Here is a 25105-nt window from a genome sequence, read left to right as displayed (position 1 = left end):
TTTCGCCATCATGGCTATATACTAACTAAGGTTAATGCTAAGGAACCTTGTCAACCTGTGTGAAGGCAGCCATTTGGTTTTCAGCTGGTTTAACGAAGCAAGTAGCGTAAACCCAGCCATTCCATCAGAATTCCCAATCTCGTGCGCTTTGGATGTGCAGGATTTAGAGGGGCCAACTGCACTTTTCATCAAGAAATCACTTTTAGAAGTCTGGTTAAAAAAACGTATATCTCAGAGGTCATTTTCTGCAGGGCCTCTGGTGGCTCAGACTGCTAAGACAGTCTGTTATTAACAGCAGCTGCTTGCAATTACTGCAGGTTCAAGCCCCACCAGGCCCGAGGTTGACTCAGCCTTCCATCCTTTATAAGGTAGGTAAAATGAGGACCCAGATTGTTGGGGGGGGGCAATAAGTTGACTTTGTATATAACATACAAATGGATGAAGACTATTGCCTTACACAGTGTAAGCCGCCCTGAGTCTTCGGAGAAGGGCAGGATATAAATGCAAATAAAAAAATAAAAAAAGAGTTGTATTTTTGCTGGGAAGACTTGATTTAACCGTAGTTCCTAATAAAACCCCTCTCTGTGTACGGTTTTCATGACTCGGCTTATAACAGTTCATTTATAACTTCCTTGAACGTTGCAACGGCGCTGAAAAAAGTGACGTACGACGTAAGTTTTTCACACTTATGACCATCGCAGCATTCCTGTGCTCACGTGATCAAAATTTAGACGCTTGGCAACTGGCATGTACTTACGACAGTTGAAGTTGTAATGTTCTCTACATGGGGCTCCCCTTGAGGTGCACTCGGAGGCTTCAGTTAGTCCAGAATGCAGCTGCGCGGGTGATAGAGGGAGCTTCGCGTAGCTCCCGCGTAAAACCACTCCTGCACAGGCTGCACTGGCTACCTGTGGCCTTTCAGGTGCACTTTAAGGTTTTGGTCACTACCTTTAAAGCGCTCCATGGCTTAGGGCCCGGGTACTTATGGGACCGCCTGCTGTTACCTTATGCCTCCCACCGACCCGTATGCTCTCACAGAGAGGGACTTCTCAGGGTGCCGTCCGCCAAGCAATGTCGGCTGGCGGCCCCCAGGGGAAGGTCCTTCTCTGTGGGGGCCCCCACTCTTTGGAATGACCTCCCCCCTGGTTTACGTCAAATACCTGACCTTCGGACCTTCCGCCGCGAACTTAAGACACATCTTTTCATTCGCGCGGGGCTGGCTTAAATTTTATTGATTTTAAATTTTCTATTATTAATTTTAATGGGGTTTTAGTTTTATATATTTTAAGGTTTTTTAGGCCAATTATAAAATAAGTTTTTTAATTTGTATTTTAATTGTATATTGTATTGTCTGTTTTTACTTTTGGCTGTACACCGCCCTGAGTCCTTCGGGAGAAGGGCGGTATAAAAATCGAATAAATAATAATAATAATAATAAAAAAGTTTCCCAGGGTCACGTGATCCCTTTCGGCGACCTTCTGACAAGCAAAGTCAGTTGGGAAGCCGGGATCCCTTCTCAACTGCGTTATTAACTTCAGGTAGTCCTCGACTTAAGAACAGTTCAGTTAGTGACCGTTCGAAGTGATAAAAGCCGCTTTATGACCATTTTTCGCACTTACGACCTTTGCAACGTCCCCACGTGATTTACATTTGGATGCTTGACAATTGACTCACATTTATGACGGTTGCTGTGTCCCGGGGTCACGTGAACCCCTTTTTGGTGACCATCCGACAAGCGAAGTGAAGGGGGAAGCCGGAATTCGTTTTAACAACCACGCTACTGACTTGGCAACTGCAGTGATTCACTTAACAACGGTGGCAAGAAAGATCGCAAACGGGGGCCAAGCTCACTTTATGACTGTCTCATTTAGCAACAGAAATTTGGGGCTCAGTGGTCGGAAAGGTGTTTTTTTTTTTTTGGCAAGAGGCAACTGGACTTTCTGGTTTTTCTTTGAAGACTTTTCGCTTCTCATCTGAGAAGCTTCTTCGGCTCTACGTTTTGGCCCAGAGCGGAAGAAGCTTCTCGGATGGGAAGAGAAACGTCTTCAAAGAAAAACCAAAAAGTCCAGTTGCCTCTTGCAAAAAAAAGAAAAGAAAAAAGAAAAATGCACCTGGATGACGGAGAATCTCCATAGAGACCTTTGGAATCAGTTGTGGTCGTAAGTCGAGGATCACTTGGAGCCCGTTTCCTCCCAGCGTTTCCCAAATTTTCCCGTTGAGCGAAACTGCCGGATCTGGCATAGCATAGAGGAGAAGCAAGAACAAACTTTGCACGCCGTTAAAACGACGGATCCTGGATTGGTTCCTCCCAGTGGTGAGTTTCAAACTTTTTTTACTACCGGTTTGGTGGGCGTGGCTTGGTGGGCGTGGCATGGCTTGGTGGGCGTGGCATGGCTTGGTGGGCGTGGCAGGGGAAGGATACTGCAAAATATTTTTTAAATTTTTAACTGGGGTTTTATCATTTTAGGGTTTGGAATTTTAAATTTTAAATTTTTTAATATTGGCCATTTTTTCTAATTTGCTCGGTTTTAAATTGTTGTTTTAAATGTATATTTTTATATTTTTTATCTTTTGGCTGTACACCGCCCTGAGTTCCTCGGGAGAAGGGCGGTATAAAAATTTAATAAATAAATAAAATTTAATAAATAAATAAATAAAATCTCCATTCCCTCTCCAATCCAGGGGAAGGATACTGCAAAATCCCCATTCCCTCCTGATCAGCTGGGACTCGGGAGGCAGAGAATAGATGGGGGTGGGGCCAGTCAGAATTTTTACTGCCGGTTCTCTGAACTACTCAGAATTTCCGCTACCGGTTCTCCAGAACTGGTCAGAATCTGCTGAAACCCACCTCTGGCTCCTTCCAACCAACCGTGAAATCCGACGGGCTCATCTCCTGACCCAAACTTGCTCCAGAGGGGCCGATGCAGGAGCCGAATCCTACAGCCGTCAGAAGAGAGAGAGCGCTGTCCCCAAAAACAGTTCGAATCGTCCCATTCAGGCATGGCCCGATGGAGTGAAACTCCCGATTCCTGCTGGGAAGAAATCTATTCCTGCTGGCTTTGGAACCAGATGCCTGAAACACCGAATAAAGATGCTCGGTTTATCTCTGGCTCTGGTGGAGATTTAGTTCTTGGGTCTTCTCCCAACCGGAGGCTGACTCCAGGCTAGTGGAGAAGAAGAGGCACTGTGCACTTCTGGTCTGTTGGTGGTCGGGTCTCCGGCAGCCCTCACAAATGGCCAGGAGGAGGAGGAGGAGGAAACGGAGTGCAGATGGTCTCCATTAAGCAGCTCGTTGGGCTCGACCATTGCAGCTCCTCCTTCAAGGGGCAAAGAGCATCTCGGTGCCAAGAACTCTGGACAACTTGGGGTTCTTCCTTCCTTGCCCCCTGCCCATCTGGTGGGGAGTTCCTATACTGCAGCCTGCCCAGAGCCAAGAAGACCCCACCACCAGCAGCCCTCCGTTTCCTGCCCCAAGAGCAGTTTCCCCACAGCTGGTCTCTCCTAATGTTTGGAGTGATGGACAAGGAGGAAAGGAAGGGAAGGGAAGGGAATGGAATGGAATGGAAGGGAAGGGAAGGGGAGGGAAAAAAGGAAAGGAAAGGAAAGGAAAGGAAAGGAAAGGAAAGGAAAGGAAAGGAAAGGAAAGGAAAGGAAAGGAAAGGAAAAGGAGCAGTAGCATTTTTTACTACCGGTTCGAGCGAATTGCATTTCACCCCTGGATTCAACCTGGAAATAAGGAGGAATTTCCTGACAGTGAGAACCATCAACCCATGGAACAGAAGTTGCCTTCGGAAGTTGTGGGACCTTCATCCCTGGAGGCTTTCAAGAAGAGACAGGACTGCCATCTGTCAGAAATGGTGTAGGGTCTCCTGCTTGAGCGAGAGGTGGGTGGGGTGGACTAGATGACCTGCAGGACCCCTTCCAACTCTGTTAATCTGTTATTATGTCACTGGAAGGCAAAAAAAGTCACAAAACCGTGACTTCACTTATTGTGGCCCTGTGATGCAAGGGAATTCTCTGGAGAAAGCAATTCTGTTGAGAAGAATTAGCGGTAAAAGGCAACCAGGCCGCCAAAGAACTCGGTGGCTGGACACAGTCAAAGCTGACACCAGCCAGAGCATCGGAAAATTCAAGGAAGCAGCGCAAGATCGGGAGGCGTGGAGAGACCGCCTGGCCCAGAGAAGCAGCAAGAGTCAGACACAAATGAATGGATAACATCATCTTTAGAAAGAACAGAGTTGGAAGGGACCTTGGAGGTCTTCTAGTCCAACCCCCTACATAGGCAGGAAGCCCTATAGCATTTCAGGCAAATGATTGTCCAATCTCTTCTTAAAAACTTCCAGTGTTGGAGCATTCACAACTTCTGGAGGCAAGTTGTTCCACTGATTAATTGCTCTAACTGTCAGGAAATTTCTCCTTAGTTCTAAGTTGCTTCTCTCCTTGATTAGTTTCCACCCATTGCTTCTTGTTCTACCCTCAGGTGCTTTGGAGAATAGCTTGACTCCCTCTTCTTTGGGGCAACCCCTGAGATATTAGAATACTGCTATCGTGTCTCCCCTAGTCCTTCTTTTCATCAAACTAGACCTACCCAGTTCCTGCAACCGTTCTTCTTATGTGTTAGCCTCCAGTCCCCTAATCATCTTTGTTGCTCTTCTCTGCACCCTTTCTAGAGTCTCAACATCTTTTTTACATCGTGGCAACCAAAACTGAATGCCATATTCCAGGTGTGGTCTTACCAAGCAGGGGTGGATTCTACTTACCTTCACTACCAGTTCGCAACAGGACCGCACACTTCTGCGCATGCGCAGATCACCCATAATGATGTCACGGCGGGTGGGCGGACCCTCCCACTAGTTTTACTACCGGTTCTATAGAACCGGACCAAACCAGGAGCAACCTACCGCTGTTACCAAGGCCTTATAAAGCGGTATTAACACTTCCTGTGATCTTGATTCTATCCCTCTGTTTATGCAGCCTAGAACTGTGTTGGCTTTTTTGGCAGCTGCTGCACACGGCTGGCTCATATCTAAGTGATCATCCACTAGGACTCCAAGATCTCTCTCACAGGTACTACTATTGAACAAGGTACCACCTATACCAGGGGTCTCCAACCTTGGTCCCTTTAAGACTTGTGGACTTCAACTCCCAGAGTTCCTCAGCCAGCTTTGCTGGCTGAGGGACTCTGGGAGTTGAAGTCCACAAGTCTTAAAGGGACCAAGGTTGGAGACCCCTGACCTATACTGTACCTGTGCATTTCGGGGTTTTTTGCCTAAATGTAGAACCTGGCTTTTTTCACCCCTGAATTTCATCATTCTTTTTACCCTTCGGAGGAGGTAGGGAGTGGGGTTTTGGGGGGGGGCTTTCAAGGAGGAAGAATCTTTTGGGGACCCTCCCGGCTCAGAAGAGACACTCGTGGACCCGCCCAGGGCTGGGGGAGGTGCGTGGGGGTCATGCAGAGCTGAATTTCCCTACGCTCGGTCCACCAGTAACATTTCCACTCCAAATTTAAGCAAAGAAACCATTTTACAAAGGCGCAAAAGCGGAAGAAATTCTCCGTGGAGGGAAAAACAGACAAGCATGAGTTGGGTAGCCAAAATTCCTACAGTCCTTTGGTTCCCACCCCCACCCATCCCCCTTCTCCCCAAAAAAGCAACACCATGGCAGGAAGGGGCAGGTACCCTCCGCAGGATACGAGAGTCCAGGTTTCCAAATGAGCTTCTTCGGGTACCATTCCGACAGGAGAGACGCCAAACGGCGGGGATGCCAGGACCCTCTTCCGGCTGGATGAACCAACAGTGTCCCAAGTGGGACCCGGCTCCCTGCAGTGAGGGAGGAGGGTCCTTGAAGCAGCCAGAGCTCTGGCAAAGGGTGCATGGATGGCGCAATGCGCAAGGAGTCCTAATGAGTTCTCAGCGGGGGGAAATCGTTGAAAGCGGCCCTGCGGTGGCGAGGCTCAAGTCAGCCGAGTGAGGGGAAGGGGCTCCCCTGCCCAGGTAAGCAGAGGCAGGAGACCAGGCAGGCTTTGTACCGGAGAGAGGAGCATCTCTGCACCACAAGGTCCCATGCTCCAGAGCCCCTGCTGTCCAGTCCCCGTTACACCATCCCTGAATGGCAGGGCACAACAAACACAAGACTGTCCAAGCTTCGGGTCGGTGGTCTCGCTCGTTCCTCTTTTGCTGGCTACCACGTCCTCTCCCCAACACCACCACCACCCCGCTCCGCTCCCCAGTTCAGACCCCGAGAGCTGTCAGAGATCCGGAGCTGGTAATTTTCTTGAATCGGTTGGCAGCGCAAACGCCAATGAAGTTTTTCTGTGGGAAGGAAACAGGACCATGAGAAGCAAAAGAAGAGAATATCGCTGGCTCAGGTTTCGTGCGTCTCTGAGCTGGGTTGTTTTCTTGCAGACGTTTCATGACCCAGCTAGGTAGCATCATCAGTGCTAGAAGGGAGGGGGGGATTGAGGAGGAGGAGGAGGAGGAGGAGGAGGAGGAGGAGGAGGAGGAGGAGGAGGAGGAGGAGGAGGAGGAGGAGGAGGAGGAGGACTGTGTGATCCTTGCTGCTCTCTGAGTTTTTTTTCCTGCAGACATTTCATGACCCAACTTGGGAACGTCATCAGGGCTAGAAGGGAATGGAGTTTGCTCTTTATGTATTTATTTAAGTGGCTTGCAATCCAGCAGTAAACAGTACCCCAATCAGGCAACTACCAACTCAAACAATCAATCAAACAGTGAACAGCATCAAGGAATTCCTCATCAAGGAACCAGCGAGACGAAGACCACACTCTCACCCACACTGACAGGGCAAGCCACATTAAGGACGTAAAAAGGAGAGCAGACACCCCTCACATCTAACACTGATGATGTTCCCTAGTTGGGTCATGAAACGTCTGCAAGAGAACGACAAAGATCAGAGAGCACCAAGGACCCTACTGTCCTCCTCCTCCTCCTCTTCCTCCCTTCCAACACTGATGATGTTCCCTAGTTGGGTTAACTAGTTGGGTTTCAACTCCTACCCTCAAAACGACGCTATAGAGCACTGCACACCAGAACAACTAGACACAAGGACAGTTTTTTCTCCGAAGGCCATAACTCTGCTAAACAAATAATTCCATCAACACTGTCAGACTATTTACTGAATCTGCACTACTATTAATCTTCTCATAGTTCCCATCACCCATCTCTTTCCACTTATGACTGTATGACTGTAACTTTGTTGCTGGCAATCCTTGGGATTTATATTGATATATTGACCATCAATTGTGTTGTAAATGTTGTACCTTGATGAACGTATCTTTTCTTTTATGCACACTGAGAGTTTATGCACCAAAGACAAATTCCTTGTGTGTCCAATCACGCTTGGCCAATAAAAAATTCTATTCTATTCTATTCTATTCTATTCTATTCTATTCTATTCTATTCTATTCTATTCTATTCTATTCTATTCTATTTCTTTTATGTACTCTTGAGAGCTTATGCACCAAGACAAATTCCTTGTGTGTCCAATCACACTTGGCCAATCAAAATTCTATTCTATTCTATTCTATTCTATTCTATTCTATTCTATTCTGTTCTGTTCTGTTCTGTTCTATTCTATTCTATTCTATTCTATTCTATTCTATTCTATTCTATTCTATTCTAACAAACATCTGCAAGCAAACAAACAAGCTCAGAGACTATCCAGGCATAGCTAGAAAAAGCCAGATTACATCAGAGAAACGCCTGTTTTCCCAGGGGAACTTCCAACGGAACCTCTGGGCCGGGCAGTGAAGGAGCATCCGGCAATACGAACAAATTCTGCCAATTGCGACTTGGCATTTTTAAGATTACTTGGCAGATATATTTTTTTCTCAGCTCCTGCTGCTCTTTGGGAAGAAGGAGGAGCCTGTCTTGGCCTTGAGTTGGGAGTTTGCCCAGCTGAGAGAACTTAGATTATTATTATAATTTTTTGGCCGTCTTAAAAAAAGAAAGAAGCAGTTAGCATATTTCACAATGCTCAAAATATGCTCGACGTACGACCATTCGTTTAGTGACCGAAGTTACAACGGCATGGAAAAAAGTGACTCGGGACCGTTTTCCACACTTACGACCGTTGCAGCCTTTCCCCATGGTCGCGTGGTCCAAATTCAGACGTTTGGCAACTGGCAAGGACTTAACGACGGTTGCAGTGTCCTAGGGTCATGTGGTCTCCTTCTGCGACCTCACAGTCCATGGGGTAGCCAGGTTCGTTTAACGACCATACGACTGACTTGGCAACTGCAGTGATTCACTTAATGGCGGTGGCAAGACAGGTCATAGAAGGGCGCAACGTTCTCTGAACAACTGTCGCGCTTAGCAACAAAGTGTTTGGGCTCAATTGTCATCGTAAGTAGAGGATCAAAATTTGGCTGATGAGTGAGACAGAAAGCCCTCGGGTCTGGCAAGTGGGAGGTGGAGGTGGGGGGGCATTGCTGTGGATTTCTTTTTGAGGGCCGAGATTAAACTGTTTTGGGAGGTTTATTTATAAGTTTGTGTCAAAGACGCTCCAGTCGGGTACAAAATCCAGAAATGAAGGATGAAGTTGGATGTAATATTTTTGGACCCGGGAGGCAAAATTGGAACCGTTTTCACTTGTGTTCAACCCAAAATTCCTTTCTGGGATCAGATGATGCAGAGAGCGTCGGTCCTGCCAAATTCACATCAGGATTTGGCTGGGCAAAGCCCAGTGTTGGCCTACACTACAAGGTCATTGAGGAGGAGGCCACTCATCCAGCCTCCGAGGAAATTCACATTTGGCAAAACCTTACTTATAAAATAAGCAGTGAGAAAATATAGGTGTGTTTAACAGTGTTTCTTAACTTTGGCAGCTTCAAGATGTCTGGACTTCAACTCCCAGAATCCCCAAAAGCTGCAGGAGTGGGCTTGAAGTCCCAGAATCCCCCTGGCCAACATGGGTGGACTTCAAATCCCAGAATTCCTCTAGCCAGTAGGTAGTTTAATTTCAACACCCAGAATCCTCTAGCCAGCATGAGTGGATCAAACTGTCAGATTCCCCTGGCCAGCATGGAAGGACTTCAAGTCCCAGAATTCCTCAGTCAGCATGGTTGGAGTTCAACTCCCAGAATTCCCCTGGCTAGCACAGGTAAACAACAACTCCCAGAATCCCCTGGCTACCATAGATGGATTTAACACCCAGAAGTCCCCAGCTAGCATAGACACAACAACTCCCACAATCCCCTGGCCAGCATGGGATGGACCGCAACTCCCAGAATTCCTCAGCTAACATGGTTGGAGTTCAACTCCCAGAATTCCCCAGATGGAATCAACCCACAAAGCTCTAGAAAGCAGGAGTGGGTTTCCAACTCCCAGGATTCCCCAGCCAGGAAGCTGCCTGAGGAATTCTGGGAACTGAAGTCCACCCACGGCGGATGGGGAATGCTGGGTTTTGAAGTCCACCCATCTTCAAATTGCCAAGATGGAGAAACGCTGATTTATAGTATCTTTCGACATTTGCATACTATATCTGCTTTGCTACGTCTGCTTTACTACAGAGAGCGAAGCAAAGTCCATTCCTGAATTCTTTTTCCCAGAATGCCCCTCGGTTCCAACAAAAATGAAACCGAAAGGAAGAAATTTAGGAGCAAAATTGAAAAAAAAGAGAAAAAGGCGAGCATGCGTGAAACCACAGCCTTTGAGTCAAGAGGGCACCGCAGTTAGTGGCAGGGTCGCAATTCGGATGCTTGAAAACTGGCTCATATTTATGACGGTTGCAGTGTCTTCGAGTTATGCGATCTCCTTTTGCGACCGTTTGACAAGCAAAGTCAACGGGGGGGGGAGAGTCAGATTCACTTAACGACCGTGTTCCTAACGTTAAAAACGGCAGCGATTCACTTCACAACCGGTGCCAAGAAAAGCTGTCAAACGAAGCAAAACCCACTCGACGAATTTTTCACTTAGCAGCCTCAATTTGGGGCTCAGGTTTGGCGGTCGTAAATCGAGGACTACTTGTAAAAAGCAGTGGGAGGGTCAATTCGACTCTGCATGGCCGCCACCTTGACTTTTTGGACCGCTCCGCATAGATACCCACTCCGCAAAGCATCCACGGTGGGCCAGCCAGGCCCCCTCTGCCCCTCCCAACCGGCCATTACCTTCCAGCGACGTCGCATGACGTATCTCCGGAGCAGAACCTGAGATTTGAGGCGCCGGTTGACTCGTTTTGCTTTATCAGCCAGGTTGTTGAGCCACGGGTGCTGGAGGCACTGGGCTGCACTCATCCTCCCACTGGGAGAAAGGGAGGAAAGAGAGGAGGAAGGAAAGAAGACATTAGAGGGTAGTCCTCGACTTACGACGGTTCGCTTACTGGCCGTTCAAAGTGCTGAAAAAGGGACTTAGGGCCGTTTTTCAGAGTTACCACCTTTGCAGCGTCCCCATTATTGCTTGGCAACTGGCATGTACTTATGACGGTTGCAGTGTCCAAGAGTCGTGGGATCACATTTTGCGACCTCCTGACAAGCAAAGTCGACGGGGGAAGCCAAATTCACTTAATGACCGCGTTCGTAACTTATCAACGGCAGTGATTTACTTAACAACGGGGGCAAGAAAGGTCGCAGAACGGGGCGGAACTCACTGCACCAATGTCTCGCTTAATGACAGAAATGCGGGGGCTCAATTGTGCTCGTTAAGTCGAGGCTACCGGTACCAGCCTCCGGCGAGACAAAACCAGCATCTCAGGAGCGTTGCAGAAGACGAGGGAGTTTTCCAAGATTTAATCCAGCTGGACTGGCACAGTGGGCATCGTTGCCACCTTCTGCCAGGCTCCCTATTTTATCTGCTGGCACTTCCCTATGATACCAATTGCCTGATCTTCGGACCTTTCGCCGTGAGCTGAAAACGCATTTATTTATTCAAGCGGGACTGGCTTAAAAGTTTTATTAAATTTTAATTGGGGCTATTTATGAATTTTAGGGTTTTAAATTGATTGTTTTAAATTTCGGTCATTTATGTAATATGCTTGGTTTTAAGTTTTTGTTTTAATGTGTATATTGTGTGGTTTTATTATTTGGCTGTACACCGCCCTGAGTCCTTTGGGAGAAGGGCGGTATAAAAATCTAATAAAATAAAATAAAATAATAAATAAAATAAATAAAATAAATAAAATAAATACTGGGGCTCTTATTGTTATTTTAAAGTAGGTTTAAAGTCACCAGGAAACTGGTAAACGTTGACCGCAACTTGTTGAGTTATAACTTTTGAGTACGTAGACTCAGTTCGGGCTAGTGGTTAGGGCACCAGGCTAGGAAGTGGGAGACAGTGAGTTCTAGCACCGCCTTAGGAACGAAAGCCAGCTGACTGACTCTGGGCCAATCACCAGGAGACAGTGAGTTCTAGTCCTATCTTAAACATGAAAGGCAGCTGGGTGACTTTGGGCCCATCATCAGGCGACAGGGAGTTCTAGTCCCACCTCAGGCATGAAAGCCGGCTGGGTGACTCTGGGCCAATCACCAGGAGACAGTGAGTTCTAGTCCCACCTCAGGCATGAAAGCTAGCTGGGTGACTCTGGGCCAATCACCAGGAGACGGTGAGTTCTAGTCCCACCTCAGGCATGAAAGCCAGCTGGGTGACTTTGGGCCAATCACCAGGAGACGGTGAGTTCTAGTCTTATCTTAAACATGAAAGCCGGCTGGGTGACTTTGGTCCAATCACCAGGAGACAGTGAGTTCTAGTCCCACCTCAGGCATGAAAGCCGGCTGGGTAACTCTGGGCCAATCACCAGGAGAAAGTGAGTTCTAGTCCCACTTCAGGCATGAAAGCCAGCTGGGTGACTCTGGGCCAATCACCAGGAGACGGTGAGTTCTAGTCCCACCTCAGGCATGAAAGCCGGCTGGGTGACTCTGGGCCAATCACCAGGAGACAGTGAGTTCTAATCCTACCTGAACCAGCTGGGTGACTTTGGGCCAGTCCTTCTCCCTCGGCCCAATACATCTCACATCCTGACTGGAGAATTCTGGGACTTGAAGTCCACAAGTCTTAAAGTTAACCAAGATTGGATACCCGTGTTCTAAGGCAGGGGTCACTAACCCTTCAGACCTCGGGGACCACTAAATTCATAATTTTAAATCCCGAGGACCACTAATATGAATTTTTTAAAAAAGATAAATAGTATTTAGTGCAATATAAAAAATGGAAATAATTTTTCTGCGGACCACCAAAATTTTCTCATGGACAGTGGTTGGTGACCACTGTTCTAAGGCATTCAGGGCTGGTGGGCCAGACCTCGCCCTCTTGTGTTTAGGTGCTGAGTCTATGCTAATTCCCTCTTTGACCCCCTCCGCCTATTTGGGAAGGTTGCTCTCCAAACCACAGACCCTTTTTGCTTGATGATCAAGTTGGAGACGAAGTCTTTGGCTTCATCCGAGATGCCTTCAAAGGCTTCCTCGTCGAAATACCACTCCGCCAACAGGACGTTGTTGAGGGTTTCTGTGTCGTTGTCGCCCAGGAAAGGGGAGAAACCACTCAGCCTGGAAGAGAGGAAGAGAGAGAGAGAGAGAGAGAGAGGAAGAGAGAGAGAGAGAGAGAGGAAGAGAGAGAGAGAGAGAGAGAGGAAGAGAGAGAGAGGAAGAGAGAGAGAGGAAGAGAGAGAGAGAGAGAGAGGAAGAGAGAGAGAGAGAGAGAGAGAGAGGAAGAGAGAGAGAGAGAGAGAGAGGAAGAGAGAGAGAGAGGAAGAGAGCGAGAGAGAGAGAGAGAGGAAGAGAGAGAGAGAGAGAGAGAGGGAGAGAGAGAAGATGAGAACACAAAACCTTCTGCAGATCAATCAGAATAGAGATGGAAGGGACCTTGGAGGTCTTCTAGTCCAACCCTCTGCTCGAGCAGGAGAATCTATGTACCATTTCAGATAAATAGTTGTCCATTCTTGAAAGCCTCCAGTGGTGGAGCCCCAACAACATCTGGAAAGAAGGTGTTCCACTGATTTATTATTCTCACTGTCAGGAAATTTATCTTTATTCTAGGTTGATTCTCTTCCTTGGCTAGTTTCCATCCTTTGCTTTTTTTAGAATAGAATAGTGCTGGAAGGGACCCCCGGAGGTCTTCTAGTCCATCCCCCTGCTCAACCAGGAGACCCTATACCATTTGAAACAGGTGGCTATCCAATCTCTTCTTAAAAGCCTCCAGGGATGCAGCATCCAGAACTTCTGGTGGCAAACCGTTCCACTGGTTAATTGTCCTCACTGTTAGGAAGTTAATTCCAGGTTGCTTCTCTCCTTGATTAGTTTCCATCCACTGCTTCTTGTCCTGCCTTCTGATCATCATCAGCATCATCGTTTAACAACCCCATAATCCCTTGCAGGGTGGAGTCTGGGCAACTGAATGGAGCTAGCAGAATATTTACTGGCCGGATGCCTTTCCTGCCACCAATGCAGAGTTTTGTTCTGCAGATATATTCTCATTGTGCCCAGAGAAACAAATACCTGCCTCTACCTAGGATCGAACTCACAGCCTCCTGATAGTGAGGCGTGACCTCCACCTCTAGGCCACTGCACGGATCCCTCTTTTCCTGCCTTCTGATGCTTTGGAAAGTAATTTGACCCCCCCTCTTCTTTGTGGCAGCCCCTCAAATACTGAAATCCTGCATGTCCCCCAGTGATGGGTTTCAAAAATTTTTTACTACCGGTTCTGTGGGTGTGGCATGGCTTGGTGGGCGTGGCTTGGTGGGCGTGGCAGGGGAAGGATATTATAAAATCTCCATTCCCTCCCCACTCTAGGGGAAGGTTACTGCAAAATCCCCATTTCCTCCTAATCAGCTGGGACTCGGGATGCAGAGAACAGATGGGGGCAGTAGAATTTTTACTCCCGGTTCTCCGAACTACTCAAAATTTCCGCTACCGGTTCTCCAGAAATGGTCAGAACCGGCTGAAACCCACCTCTGATGTCCCCCCCCCCTCCAGTCCATCTTTTCTCTAGACTGGCCAAACCCAAATCCTGCAACCGTTCTTGGTATCTTTTTTTGGTAACTTAAACCAGAGTCTCACCATCTCTTAGAGATTGTTGCAACGGGATGCATGCTGCAAACCCCTAGATTTAGGGTCCCTGTGCTCCCCCCCCCCGGCCCCGGCCCCCAACTCACAGCATATATGCGATCACCCCCATGCTCCACATGTCGCTGCTGTAGGAGACCGGCTCATAGCTGACTACCTCTGGCGGCAGAAATTCCGGGGTGCCAAAGTTAACTTTTAGTTTTTCTCGGGGGTTGAACCTGGAACGGGGAGAAGAATTGATATTGGTAGGTTCGAACTATGCTGCTCCAATCCACCCTTTTCACACATACACACACCCCTTCTAGGTAAAGATGCATCAAACAGGGACCCCCTAACCATAGCCCAGGGGTCTGCAAACTTGGCTCTTTTAAGACTTGTGGACTTCAACTTCCAGAGTTCCTCAGCCAGCTTTGCTTCGTTCTTTCTTTCTTTCCTTTCATCCATCCTTCCTTCCTTCCTTCCTTCCTTCCTTCCTTCCTTCCTTCCTTCCTCCCTCCCTCCCTCCCTCCCCTTCCTTCCTTCCTTCCTTCCTTCCTTCCTTTCTTCCTTCCTTCCTTCCTTCCTTCCTCCCTCCCTCCCTCCCCTTCCTTCCTTCCTTCCTTCCTCCCTCCTCCTTCCTTCCTTCCTTCCAAACTCCTCCTCCTTCCTTCCTTCCTCCTCCTCCCTTCCTCCTCCTCCTCCCTTCCTCCTCCCTCCCTCCTTCCTTCCTTCCTCCCTCCCTCCTCCCTCCCTCCTCCTTCCAACCTCCCTCCTCCCTTCCTTCTTCCTTCCTTCTTCCTTCCTTCCTTCAACTTCCTCCCTCCCTCCTCCCTCCTTCCAACCTCCCTCCTCCTTCCTTCCTTCCTTCCTTCCTTCCTTCCTTCCTTCCTTCAAACTCCTCCTCCCTCCTTCCTCCATTCCTCCTTCCTTCTTCCTTCCTTCCAACCTCCCTCCCTCCTTCCTTCCTTCCTTTCTCCTCCTCCCTCCCTCCTTCCAAACTCCTCCCTCCTCCTCCCTTCCTTCCTTCCTCCTCCTCCTCCTTCCTCCTTCCAACCTCCCCTTCCTTCCTTCCTTCCTTCCTTCCTTCCTTCCTTCATTCATTCATTCATTCCTTCCTTCCTTCTTCCCTTCCTTCTCCTCATCCTCCTCACTCCTTTCTAGCACTGATGATGTCACCTAGTCAGGTCATGAAACATCTGCAAGAAAGCCACCAAGCTCCAAGAGCACCAAGGACTGCCCCCCCCACCCCCTGGAATAGAACATGTCAGGGATGCTCGTGGACAGACAGAGAGAAATCAAAAGGGGTTTGTCCTTGGCCCATGGTCAGACGAAGCTCTGGTCCCCCTGATTCTCACATTACCTTCGGGCAAATCCAAAGTCAATGATCTTCACCATGTGGCCAGTGGCCGTCACACACAGGATGTTCTCGGGCTGCAGAGAAAGGAGAAAAGGGAGAGTGAATAGACAGGTGTTTTGGGCGGGGGTGTGTGTGTCAGGAGAGGAAACTGCTTGACAAAAGACAATTCTTCTCTAATGGTGATGTTAACAGCAACAAACAGACAGGCACCTGCCACTCAACATCTCAGACTTAAACAACTGTCAATAAGAAAAGCAAAAAATCTGGATGGTGGACATGGCAGGACCTGCGGACAGCAGAAGAGAAGAGGAAGAACTGGAGAAGATCACAAAATGCAAAGGCCCACAAACAGAAACAGAACGACTGTGGCAAAAGGAGCAGAATAGAATAGAGCTGGAAGGGACCATGGAGGTCTTCTAGTCCAGCCCTCTGCTCATGCAGGAGATCCTATCCATTTCAGACAAATGGCGGTCCAATCTCTTCTTGAAAACCTCCAGTGACGGAGCACCCACAACTTCTGGTGGCAAGTAGTTCCACTGGTTAATTGTCCTCACTGTTAGGAAATTTCTCCTTAGTTCCAGGTTGCTTCTCTCCTTGATTAGTTTCCATTCATTGTTTCTTGTCCTGCCTTCTGGTGCTTTGGAGAATAATTTGACCCCCCCTCTTCTTTGGGGCAGCCCCTCAAATACTGGAATGTCACCCCTTCTTTAGACTGGCCAAACCCAAATTCTGCAGCCATTCTTCATATGTTTTAGACTCCAGGCTTTTGATCATCTTAGTTGCTCTTCTCTGAACTTCATCGAAAGTGTCTACATCTTTTAAGTAGTATGGTGACCAATTCAGAATAACAGAGTTGGAAGGGACCTTGGAGGTCCTCTAGTCCAACCCCCACCCACCCACCCTGCCCATGGAGGAGACTCTACACCATTTCTGATAGATGGCAGTCCAGTCTCTTCTTGAAAGCCTCCAGTGATGAAGCTCCCACAACTTCTAAAGGCAACTTCTGTTCCATTGGTGGATTGTTCTCACTGTCAGAAAAATTCTCCTTATTTCCAGGTTGAATCTGTCCTTGGTCAGTTTCCATCCATTATTCCTTGTCGGGCCTTCAGATTCTTTGGAGAATAGCTTGACCCCCTCGTCCCCTCACTGTCAGGAAATTCCTCCTTATTTCTAGAATCTCTCCTTGTTCAGATTCCACCCATTATTCTATGTCTGACCCTCAAAGGTGCTTTGGAAAATAGCTTGACCCCCCCTCTTCTTTGGGGCAGCCCCTCAAATACTGGAATGTCACCCCTAGTTCTTCTTTTCTTTAGACTGGCCAAACCCAAATTCTGCAGCCATTCTTCATCTGTTTTAGACTCCAGGCTTTTGATCATCTTAGTTGCTCTTCTCTGAACTTCATCGAAAGTGTCTACATCTTTTAAGTAGTATGGTGACCAATTCAGAATAACAGAGTTGGAAGGGACCTTGGAGGTCCTCTAGTCCAACCCCCCCCCCCCCCCCCCGCCCCCGGGGGGGGGTCTACACCATTTCTGATAGATGGCAGTCCAGTCTCTTCTTGAAAGCCTCCAGTGATGAAGCTCCCACAACTTCTAAAGGCAACTTCTGTTCCATTGGTGGATTGTTCTCACTGTCAGAAAAATTCTCCTTATTTCCAGGTTGAATCTGTCCTTGGTCAGTTTCCATCCATTATTCCTTGTCGGGCCTTCAGATTCTTTGGAGAATAGCTTGACCCCCTCGTCCCCTCACTGTCAGGAAATTCCTCCTTATTTCTAGAATCTCTCCTTGTTCAGATTCCACCCATTATTCTATGTCTGACCCTCAAAGGTGCTTTGGAAAATAGCTTGACCCCCCCTCCTCTCTGTGGCAGCCCCTCAAATATTGGAAGACTGTTATCCTGTCTACCCTGGTCCTTCTCTTCACCGGACTAGCCAGGCCCAGTTCCTGCAACCGTTCATCGTATGTTTTAGCCTCCAGTCCCCTCATCATCCTGGTTGCTCTTCTCTGCACGTTTTCTAGAGTCTCAACTTCTTTTTTTATAGTGTGGTGACCAAAACTGGATGCAGGATTCTAGGTGTGGCCTTACTAAGGCTTTATAGAGTGGTATTAGTACCTCCCTTGCTCTTGATTGTATCCCTCTGTTAATGCAATTTAGGATTGCATTGGCTTTTTTGGCTGCCGCTGCACAGGTCTTTTGGGTACAATCCCAAAACAACTTGAACACCATCAACCTTGACAAAATCCCTATCGGTCAATTGCAAAAGGCAGTTTTACTTAGAACAGCTTACATCCTGCAATGGTATCTTTAACCCCATCAGACATTCGTATCTGCCTATCCCATGTCCTTGGGGATGAAGTGACGTGGGGGACAAAACTCCCAAATCCAGTCTAAATATCTGCCTGACTGTGCAAGCCAACCGTAATAATAATAATAATAATGTCGGCATTGACAATATCGCCACCAGTCAATTGCAAAAGGCGCCTGTACTTGATATTTTTCACCCCATTGAATCCCATCAAACTATGGCTGTGCCAGGTCTTTGGGGAGGAGTTGATAGGTGGAGAGAGATGCCAAGTCCAGGCTAAACATCTGGCTGACTGTGCCACCAACCATAATAATTCTATTCTCCAAAGCCCCAAGCAACTCTATAGAGCCCTGCACACCAGAACAACTAGACACAAGGACAGTTTTTTCCCGAAGGCCATCACTCTGCTAAACAAATAATTCCCTCAACACTGTCAGACTATTTACTGAATCTGCACTACTATTAACCTTTCCATCGCTCCCATCACCCATCTCCTTCCACTTATGACTGTAACTTTGTTGCTTGTATCCTTACGATTTATACTGATATTGATTGTTTCCTGATTGCTTTTTTGTAGCCTATGACTATCATTAAGTGTTGTAAGTGTTGTACCTTGATGAAGGTATCTTTTATGTACACTGAGAGCATATGCACCAAAGACAAATTCCTTGTGTGTCCAATCACACTTGGCCAATAAAAAATTCTATTCTATTCTATTCTATTCTATTCTATTCTATTCGATTCGATTCGATTCGATTCGATTCGATTCGTATTCCATTCCGTTCCATTCATTTAATATTCTATTCTATTCTATTCTATTCTATTCTATTCTATTCTATTCTATTCTATTCTTTTTATTCCATTCCATTCCATTCCATTCCATTCATTTAACATTCTATTCTATTCTATTCTATTCTATTCTATTCTATTCTATTCTATTCTATTCTATTCTATTCTATTCTATTCTATTCTATTCTTATTCCATTCCATTCCATTCATTTAATATTCTATTCTATTCTATTCTATTCTATTCTATTCTATTCTATTCCATTCCATTCCATTCCATTCCATTCATTTAATATTCTATTCTATTCTATTCTATTCTATTCTATTCTATTCTATTCTATTCTATTCTATTCTATTCTATTCTATTCTTTTTATTCCATTCCATTCCATTCATTTAACATTCTATTCTATTCTATTCTATTCTATTCTATTCTATTCTATTTTTATTCCATTCCATTCCATTCATTTAATATTCTATTCTATTCTATTCTATTCCATTCCATTCCATTCATTTAACATTCTATTCTATTCTATTCTATTCTATTCTATTCTATTCTATTCTATTCTATTCTATTCTATTCTATTTTTATTCCATTCCATTCCATTCATTTAATATTCTATTCTATTCTATTCTATTCTATTCTATTCTATTCTATTTTTATTCCATTCCATTCCATTCATTTAATATTCTATTCTATTCTATTCAATTCTATTCTATTCTATTCCATTCCATTCATTTAATATTCTATTCTATTCTATTCTATTCTATTTTATTTTATTCTATTCTATTCTATTTTTATTCCATTCCATTCCATTCATTTAACATTCTATTCTATTCTATTCTATTCTATTCTATTCTATTCTATTCTATTCTATTCTATTTTTATTCCATTCCATTCCATTCATTTAATATTCTATTCTATTCTATTCTATTCTATTCTATTCTATTCTATTTTTATTCCATTCCATTCCATTCATTTAATATTCTATTCTATTCTATTCAATTCTATTCTATTCTATTCCATTCCATTCATTTAATATTCTATTCTATTCTATTCTATTTTATTTTATTCTATTCTATTCTATTTTTATTCCATTCCATTCCATTCATTTAACAATCTATTCTATTCTATTCTATTCTATTCTATTTTTATTCTATTCTGAAGGCAGGACAAGAAGCAACGGATGGAAGCTAATCAAGGAGAGAAGCAACCTGCAATGAAGGAGAAATTTCCCAACAGTGAGGACAATGAACCAGTGGAACCACTTGCCTCCAGAAGATACGTGTGCTACAATACTGGTGGTCTACAAGTAGAGATTGGACAACCAAATCGTTTAGGGTTTACTGCTTGATCAGGGGTTGGACTAGAAGGCCTCCAAGATCCCTTCCAACTCTGTTATTCTTGCTGTTTTGAGCTGGGCGACATGACCTTTTAAGCCAGCAATCTAACATTTGCAGTAAAAACTTCCTGGTTCAATGATCATATTTGACTGATCTCCCCTGGACCCCTCCTAGCAAGGGGGTTTAAGGTTGCACCTCTGCTGGCCAGGTGTTGTAGTTCCAGCTATCCCTTTATAGGGGGTACTTGATCATAGACCATCCAATGGCCAACTCATGTATTTGAAGAGTTGAAGTGGTATCAGGTCTCCCGCTTGAGCAGGGGGTTGGGGTCTCCAACCTTGGCAACTTTAAGACTTGTGGACTTCAACTCCCAGACTCCCTCAGCCAGGGAGTTGCAGTCCACAAGTCTTAAAAGAGCCAAGTTTGCAGACCCCTGGGTCTAGGGTTTCCTGCCTGAGCAGGGGGTTGGACTAGAAGACCTCCAAGGTCCCTTCTAACCTTATTATACCATGTTCTAAGCTGTGGGTGCTTCACCACTTGGAGGTTTTCAAGAAGGAATTAACATAACATCAGAGTTGGAAGGGACCTTGGAGGCCTTCTTGTCCCACCCCTGCCCAGGCAGGAAACCCTACACCATCTCAGTCAGATGGTTATCCAACATTTTCTTAAAAAATTGTGCAACTGTTTGTCCAGAATGGTTTAGGATCTCCTCCTTGGGCAGTGGGGTTGGGCTAGAAGACCTCCAAGGTCCCTTCCAACTCTGTTATACTGTTATTCAATTATGTTTAGCCTGGTCCCCTCTGGGAAGCCATATGTGGGAAGCCACAGTGCCTGGCCTCTGGCACGCTGCCCCCATCGGTCGAGCCCAGAGCCCTCCCACACGGTTTGTTCCTGCTTGTACCGTCCTGCCCACCCCACTTATGGGGCCCAGCCCTGGGCCCCCTGGGACTGCTTACCTTGAGGTCCAGGTGCAGGACCCTCATCTGATGCATGAAGAGGATTCCTTCGCAGATTTGACGCACAAACACCATGCAATCCACCTCGGTCAGTTGGTAATCTTCATCGATGATCCGTTCGAACAGCTCTCCCCCTTCCACGCTGGGAGTGGAAGGCTGAGTCAGGACAGCCCGTAAGGTAGAACACCCCCCCATTCCCAAGGACCATCAGGACAATACAGCAATCGCCATAGCTCTTAGACTTATATGACGCTTCACAATGCTCTCGAGACCTCTCTAAGCAGTTGACAGAGTCAGCCGATTGCCCCCAACAATCGGGGTCCTCATTTTTACCGACCTCGGAAGGACGGAAGGCTGAGTCAACCTTGAGCCTGGTGAGAATCGAACTGCTGGCAGTGAGCACTGAGTAAGCCTGCAATACTGCAGTGCATGTACACCTGTACATGCAAGACGGGGGCTCCTCTGCCTCTGAGCCCATTGCCCCCCTTCCCCTTCCCCTCCCCCAACTCACAATTCCATGAAGAGCATGATCTCTCGGGGCGTCTCGATGGCGTCGTAGAGTTGGATCAAGTTTCGGTGGTTGAGCTGGTTCATTACGTCGATTTCGACTTCGGCTGTTTCCTGCCCAAGAAAAGCGGCATTGTAGGGCCTGAAGAGTGGGGAGTGGGCCTGGCAAGCCCCCCCTCACATAACACCTCCCGGGTCTCCCCCAAAGGGCCTACCGTGTCTTTGGGGCCCTGCTTCTTGATGATCTTCACAGCCAGCTTGAGATCCGTGTCCTTCACCGTACACGTACGCACTTCCCCGAACTTCCCCCTGGAGAAGGAGAGAAGGAATCCCTTCAGCCGAATCTTTGCTGAGATAAATGTTTTTATATTTACGTTTTTATGATATTGTAAGACACCCTGAATCACTCTGTAGAGGAAAGAAGGAAGGAAGGAAGGAAGGAAGGAAGGAAGGAAGGAAGGAAGGAAGGAAGGAAGGAAGGAAGGAAGGAAGGATGGATGGTGGAAGAGAAAGATGGAAGGAAGAAAAGAAGGAAGGGAAGGAGGGAGGGAGGGAGGGAGAGAAGGAAGGACGAGGGAGGGAGGAAGAGAAAGATGGAAGGAAGGAAGGAAGGAAGGGAAGGAGGGAGGGAGAGAAGGAAGGAAGAAGGAGGAGGAGAGAGGGAAGGAGGGGAGGGAGGAAGAGAAAGATGGAAGGAAGAAAAGAAGGAAGGAAGGAGGGAGGGAGAGAAGGAAGGAAGGAAGGAAGAAAGAAAGAAGAAAGGAGGGAGGGATGGTGGAAGAGAAATATGGAAGGAAGAAAAGAAGGAAGGGAAGGAGGGAGGGAGATAAGGAAGGAAGAGGGAGGGAGGAAGAGAAAGATGGAAGGAAGAAAAGAAGGAAGGGAAGGAGGGAGGGAGGGAAGGAAGGAAGGAAGGAAAGAAGGGAGGGAGGGAGAGAAGGAAGGAGGGGAGGAAGGAAGAGAAAGATGGAAGGAAGAAAAGAAGGAAGAGAGAGGGAGGGAGGAAAGGAAGGAAGGAAGGAAGGAAGGAAGGAAAAGAGTAGAAGAGTAGGGTTGGAAGAGACCTTGGAGGCCTTCTAGCCAACCCCTTGCTCAAGCAGGAGACCCTATACCAGGGGTGTCCAACTTCGTGCCTTTAAGACTTGTGGACTTTAACTTCCAGAATTCCAGCGCTGGCTGGGGAATTCTGGGACTTGAAGTCCACAAGTCTTAAAGGTCCCAAATATGGACCTTCTTATCCTTTATCGTTCCGGACCAATGGCTGTCCAGTCTCTTCTTGAAGCCCTCCAGTGGGTGGAGCCCCCACCACATCTGGAGGCCAATGGTCCCACCGATTAATTCGTCTCACTCTCTGGCCATGTCTTCACTTGGTCAAAAGAGGTCTCCTTCCTTACCCTCCCAGGATTTCCTTCGTGTTCAGTTTGTAAGTATCTTTGAAGTCTCCAGTCCTCAGTGTGACGATGCGGTGGGTGAAGGGCGCAGGAGGAGGGGGAGTGTCGTCTGGAAGAGAGAGAGAGACAGGAGATCCTTGAAAGAGCTCCGAACCAGGTTTCTATGCGCATCCATGCTCAGAGAGTGACATCTATGGGCCACCGAGGGGAATCTGTGCCTGGCTTGCCAGCACCCTCAGCTCATTGCATTGGGGTCACCGAATCATAGGGCTGGACGGGACCTTGGAGGTCTTCTAGTCCAACCCACTGCTTGAGCAGGAGACCTTCCTTCCTTCCTTCCTTCCTTCCTTCTTTCCTTCCTTCCTTCCAGTCTCTCTCTCTCTTTCTCTCTTTTTTCTTTCTCCCTCCCCCTTCCTTCCTTCCTTCCTTCCTATCTTTCTGTCTTTCACTCTCTTCTTTCTTTCTCTCTCTTTCTTTTTTCTTTCTTTCCTCCCTCCCCCTTCCTTCCTTCCTCTCTTTCTGTCTTTCACTCTCTCTCTCTCTCTCTTTTTCTTTCTTTCCTCCCTCCCCCTTCCTTCCTTCCTTTCTTCCTTCTTTTCTTCTCCCTCCCTCCCTTCCTCCTTCCCTCCCTTCCCTCTCTCCTGTCCAAACTCTTTTTGAAGACCTCCAGTGATGGAGTATCTGTCTCTCTATCTTTCCCCTTCCTTCCTTCCTTCCTTCCTTCCTTCCTTCCTTCCTTCCTTCCTTCCTTCTTTCCTTCCTTCCTTCCTCCTTCCTTCCTTCCTTCTTTCCTTCCTCCTTCCTTCCTTCCTTCCTTCCTTCTTTCCTTCCTTCCTTCCTTCCTTCCTTCCTTCCTTCCTTCCTTTCTTTCTTTCTTTCTTTCTTTTTCTTCTCGTGCGACCAGTTCCAAACAGGCCACAGCCCAATAGTGGGCGACGGCTCAGCGCTTGGGCTTCTCTGGTCTAACCCTGTGAACTCATCTGCATCTGTACAGGTAGTCCTCACTCAGCAACCAGACGCTTCCCAAAAGGTACCTACGACCCAAATTTCGTCCTATTTTTCCAGAATCTAGAAAGCTGTTATAAGATTTAGCCACGGGATCATGATTCTGCTAATTTCCCAATTTTTTATTTATTTATTTTATTTATTTATTTATTAATTAAACTTTTATACCGCCCTTCTCCCGAAGGACTCAGGGCGGTGTACAGCCTTCATTTAAAACAGTTAATATACATATTAAAATAACAATTAAAAAGCTTATTCAATAAAAGGCCGAAATTAAAACCGTCCAATTGACCATATAAAATACCCAGTAAAATTACCATTAAAAATTTTAAATTTTAAATTTAGAATTTAAAAATCAGGCCAGTCCCGCTTGTATAAATAAGTAAGTTTTCAGTTCCCGGCGAAAGGTCCGAAGGTCAGGCAATTGGCGTAAACCGGGGGGGAAGTTCGTTCCAGAGGGTAGGTGCTCCCACAGAGAAGGCCCTTCCCCTGGGGGCCGCCAGCCGACACTGCTTGGCGGATGGCACCCTGAGAAGACCCTCTCTGTGAGAGCGCACGGGTCGGTGGGAGGCATGTGGAAACAGCAGGCGGTCCCGTAAGTACCCAGGCCCTAAGCCATGGAGCGCTTTGAAGGTGGTAACCAAAACCTTGAAGCGCACCCGGAAGACCACAGGTAGCCAGTGCAGACTGCGCAGGAGAGGTGTTACCCGGGAGCAACGTGGTGCTCCCTCAATCACCCGCGCAGCTGCATTCTGGACTAACTGAAGTCTCCGGGTACACTTCAGGGGCAGCCCCAATTTTGAGATTGGTGTAGAATTATTCACAATACAGGGACACAACTGAGTCCCAAAGTTTCATTGTTGAGCAAGGCAGCTGTTCAGTTGGTTGCATCTTATTTTGTGACCTGTTTCACCATCGTTGTTAAATGAATCTCTGCAGGTGAATCTGGTTTCCCACCCTTGATTTTGCTCGTCGGAAGCCTGTTGGGAAGATCTCAAGTGGCAGCCCCAAGACCCTGGCACAGGGCAACCCTCATAAATATAGACGCCAAGTGCCCAAATTTTGTTCACAGGGATGCTGCAGCGGTCGCAAGTGGGAGAAACGGTCATAAGTCATGTTTTTCAATACAGTTGCAACTTTGAACTGTCAGACAGGAGTGAATCAAGGACAGGGGTCCTGGGACTACAAGGATGCCTATATATTATACGTTTACACAGACCAGCTGCATCATATACATTTTATAAATGTGTGCATAATTCATATTAATAAACAAAAAATAAACAGCAAATTTACCAAGAATTAATTACCCAAATAAAAAGAAAAATAGGAAAGGAAAAATAATAGATTGATGAGAGAGATATAGATAGATAGATAGATAGATAGATAGATAGATAGATAGATAGATAGATAGATAGATGATGGATGGATAGATAGATAGATAGATAGATAGATAGATAGATAGATAGAT

The 25105-nt window shown here is 46.7% G+C and overlaps 1 protein-coding gene across 1 annotated transcript in view; it reads right to left on the bottom strand.

Annotated features, from left to right (window-relative positions):
- Positions 1-5609: 5609 nt before the first annotated feature.
- Positions 5610-25105, bottom strand: part of MYLK2 (myosin light chain kinase 2) — a 25745-nt gene continuing 6249 nt past the window's right edge. Inside the window, exons 2-10 of the mRNA XM_058176720.1 lie at positions 22636-22741; positions 21457-21550; positions 21246-21355; positions 20735-20876; positions 15348-15418; positions 14098-14226; positions 12341-12493; positions 10124-10256; positions 5610-6311 (exon numbers count right to left, since the gene is read on the bottom strand). Coding sequence (XP_058032703.1) covers positions 6231-6311; positions 10124-10256; positions 12341-12493; positions 14098-14226; positions 15348-15418; positions 20735-20876; positions 21246-21355; positions 21457-21550; positions 22636-22741 — 1019 coding nt within the window. The 3' untranslated portion in view covers positions 5610-6230. The remainder of the gene's footprint in view (positions 6312-10123; positions 10257-12340; positions 12494-14097; positions 14227-15347; positions 15419-20734; positions 20877-21245; positions 21356-21456; positions 21551-22635; positions 22742-25105) is intronic.

Source organism: Ahaetulla prasina, chromosome 3, assembly GCF_028640845.1.
Source record: "Ahaetulla prasina isolate Xishuangbanna chromosome 3, ASM2864084v1, whole genome shotgun sequence".
In the NCBI taxonomy this organism is placed as follows: domain Eukaryota; kingdom Metazoa; phylum Chordata; class Lepidosauria; order Squamata; family Colubridae; genus Ahaetulla; species Ahaetulla prasina.
The sequence above is the reverse complement of the archived record's forward strand: the minus strand, read 5'-3'. Positions and strand labels throughout refer to the sequence as shown.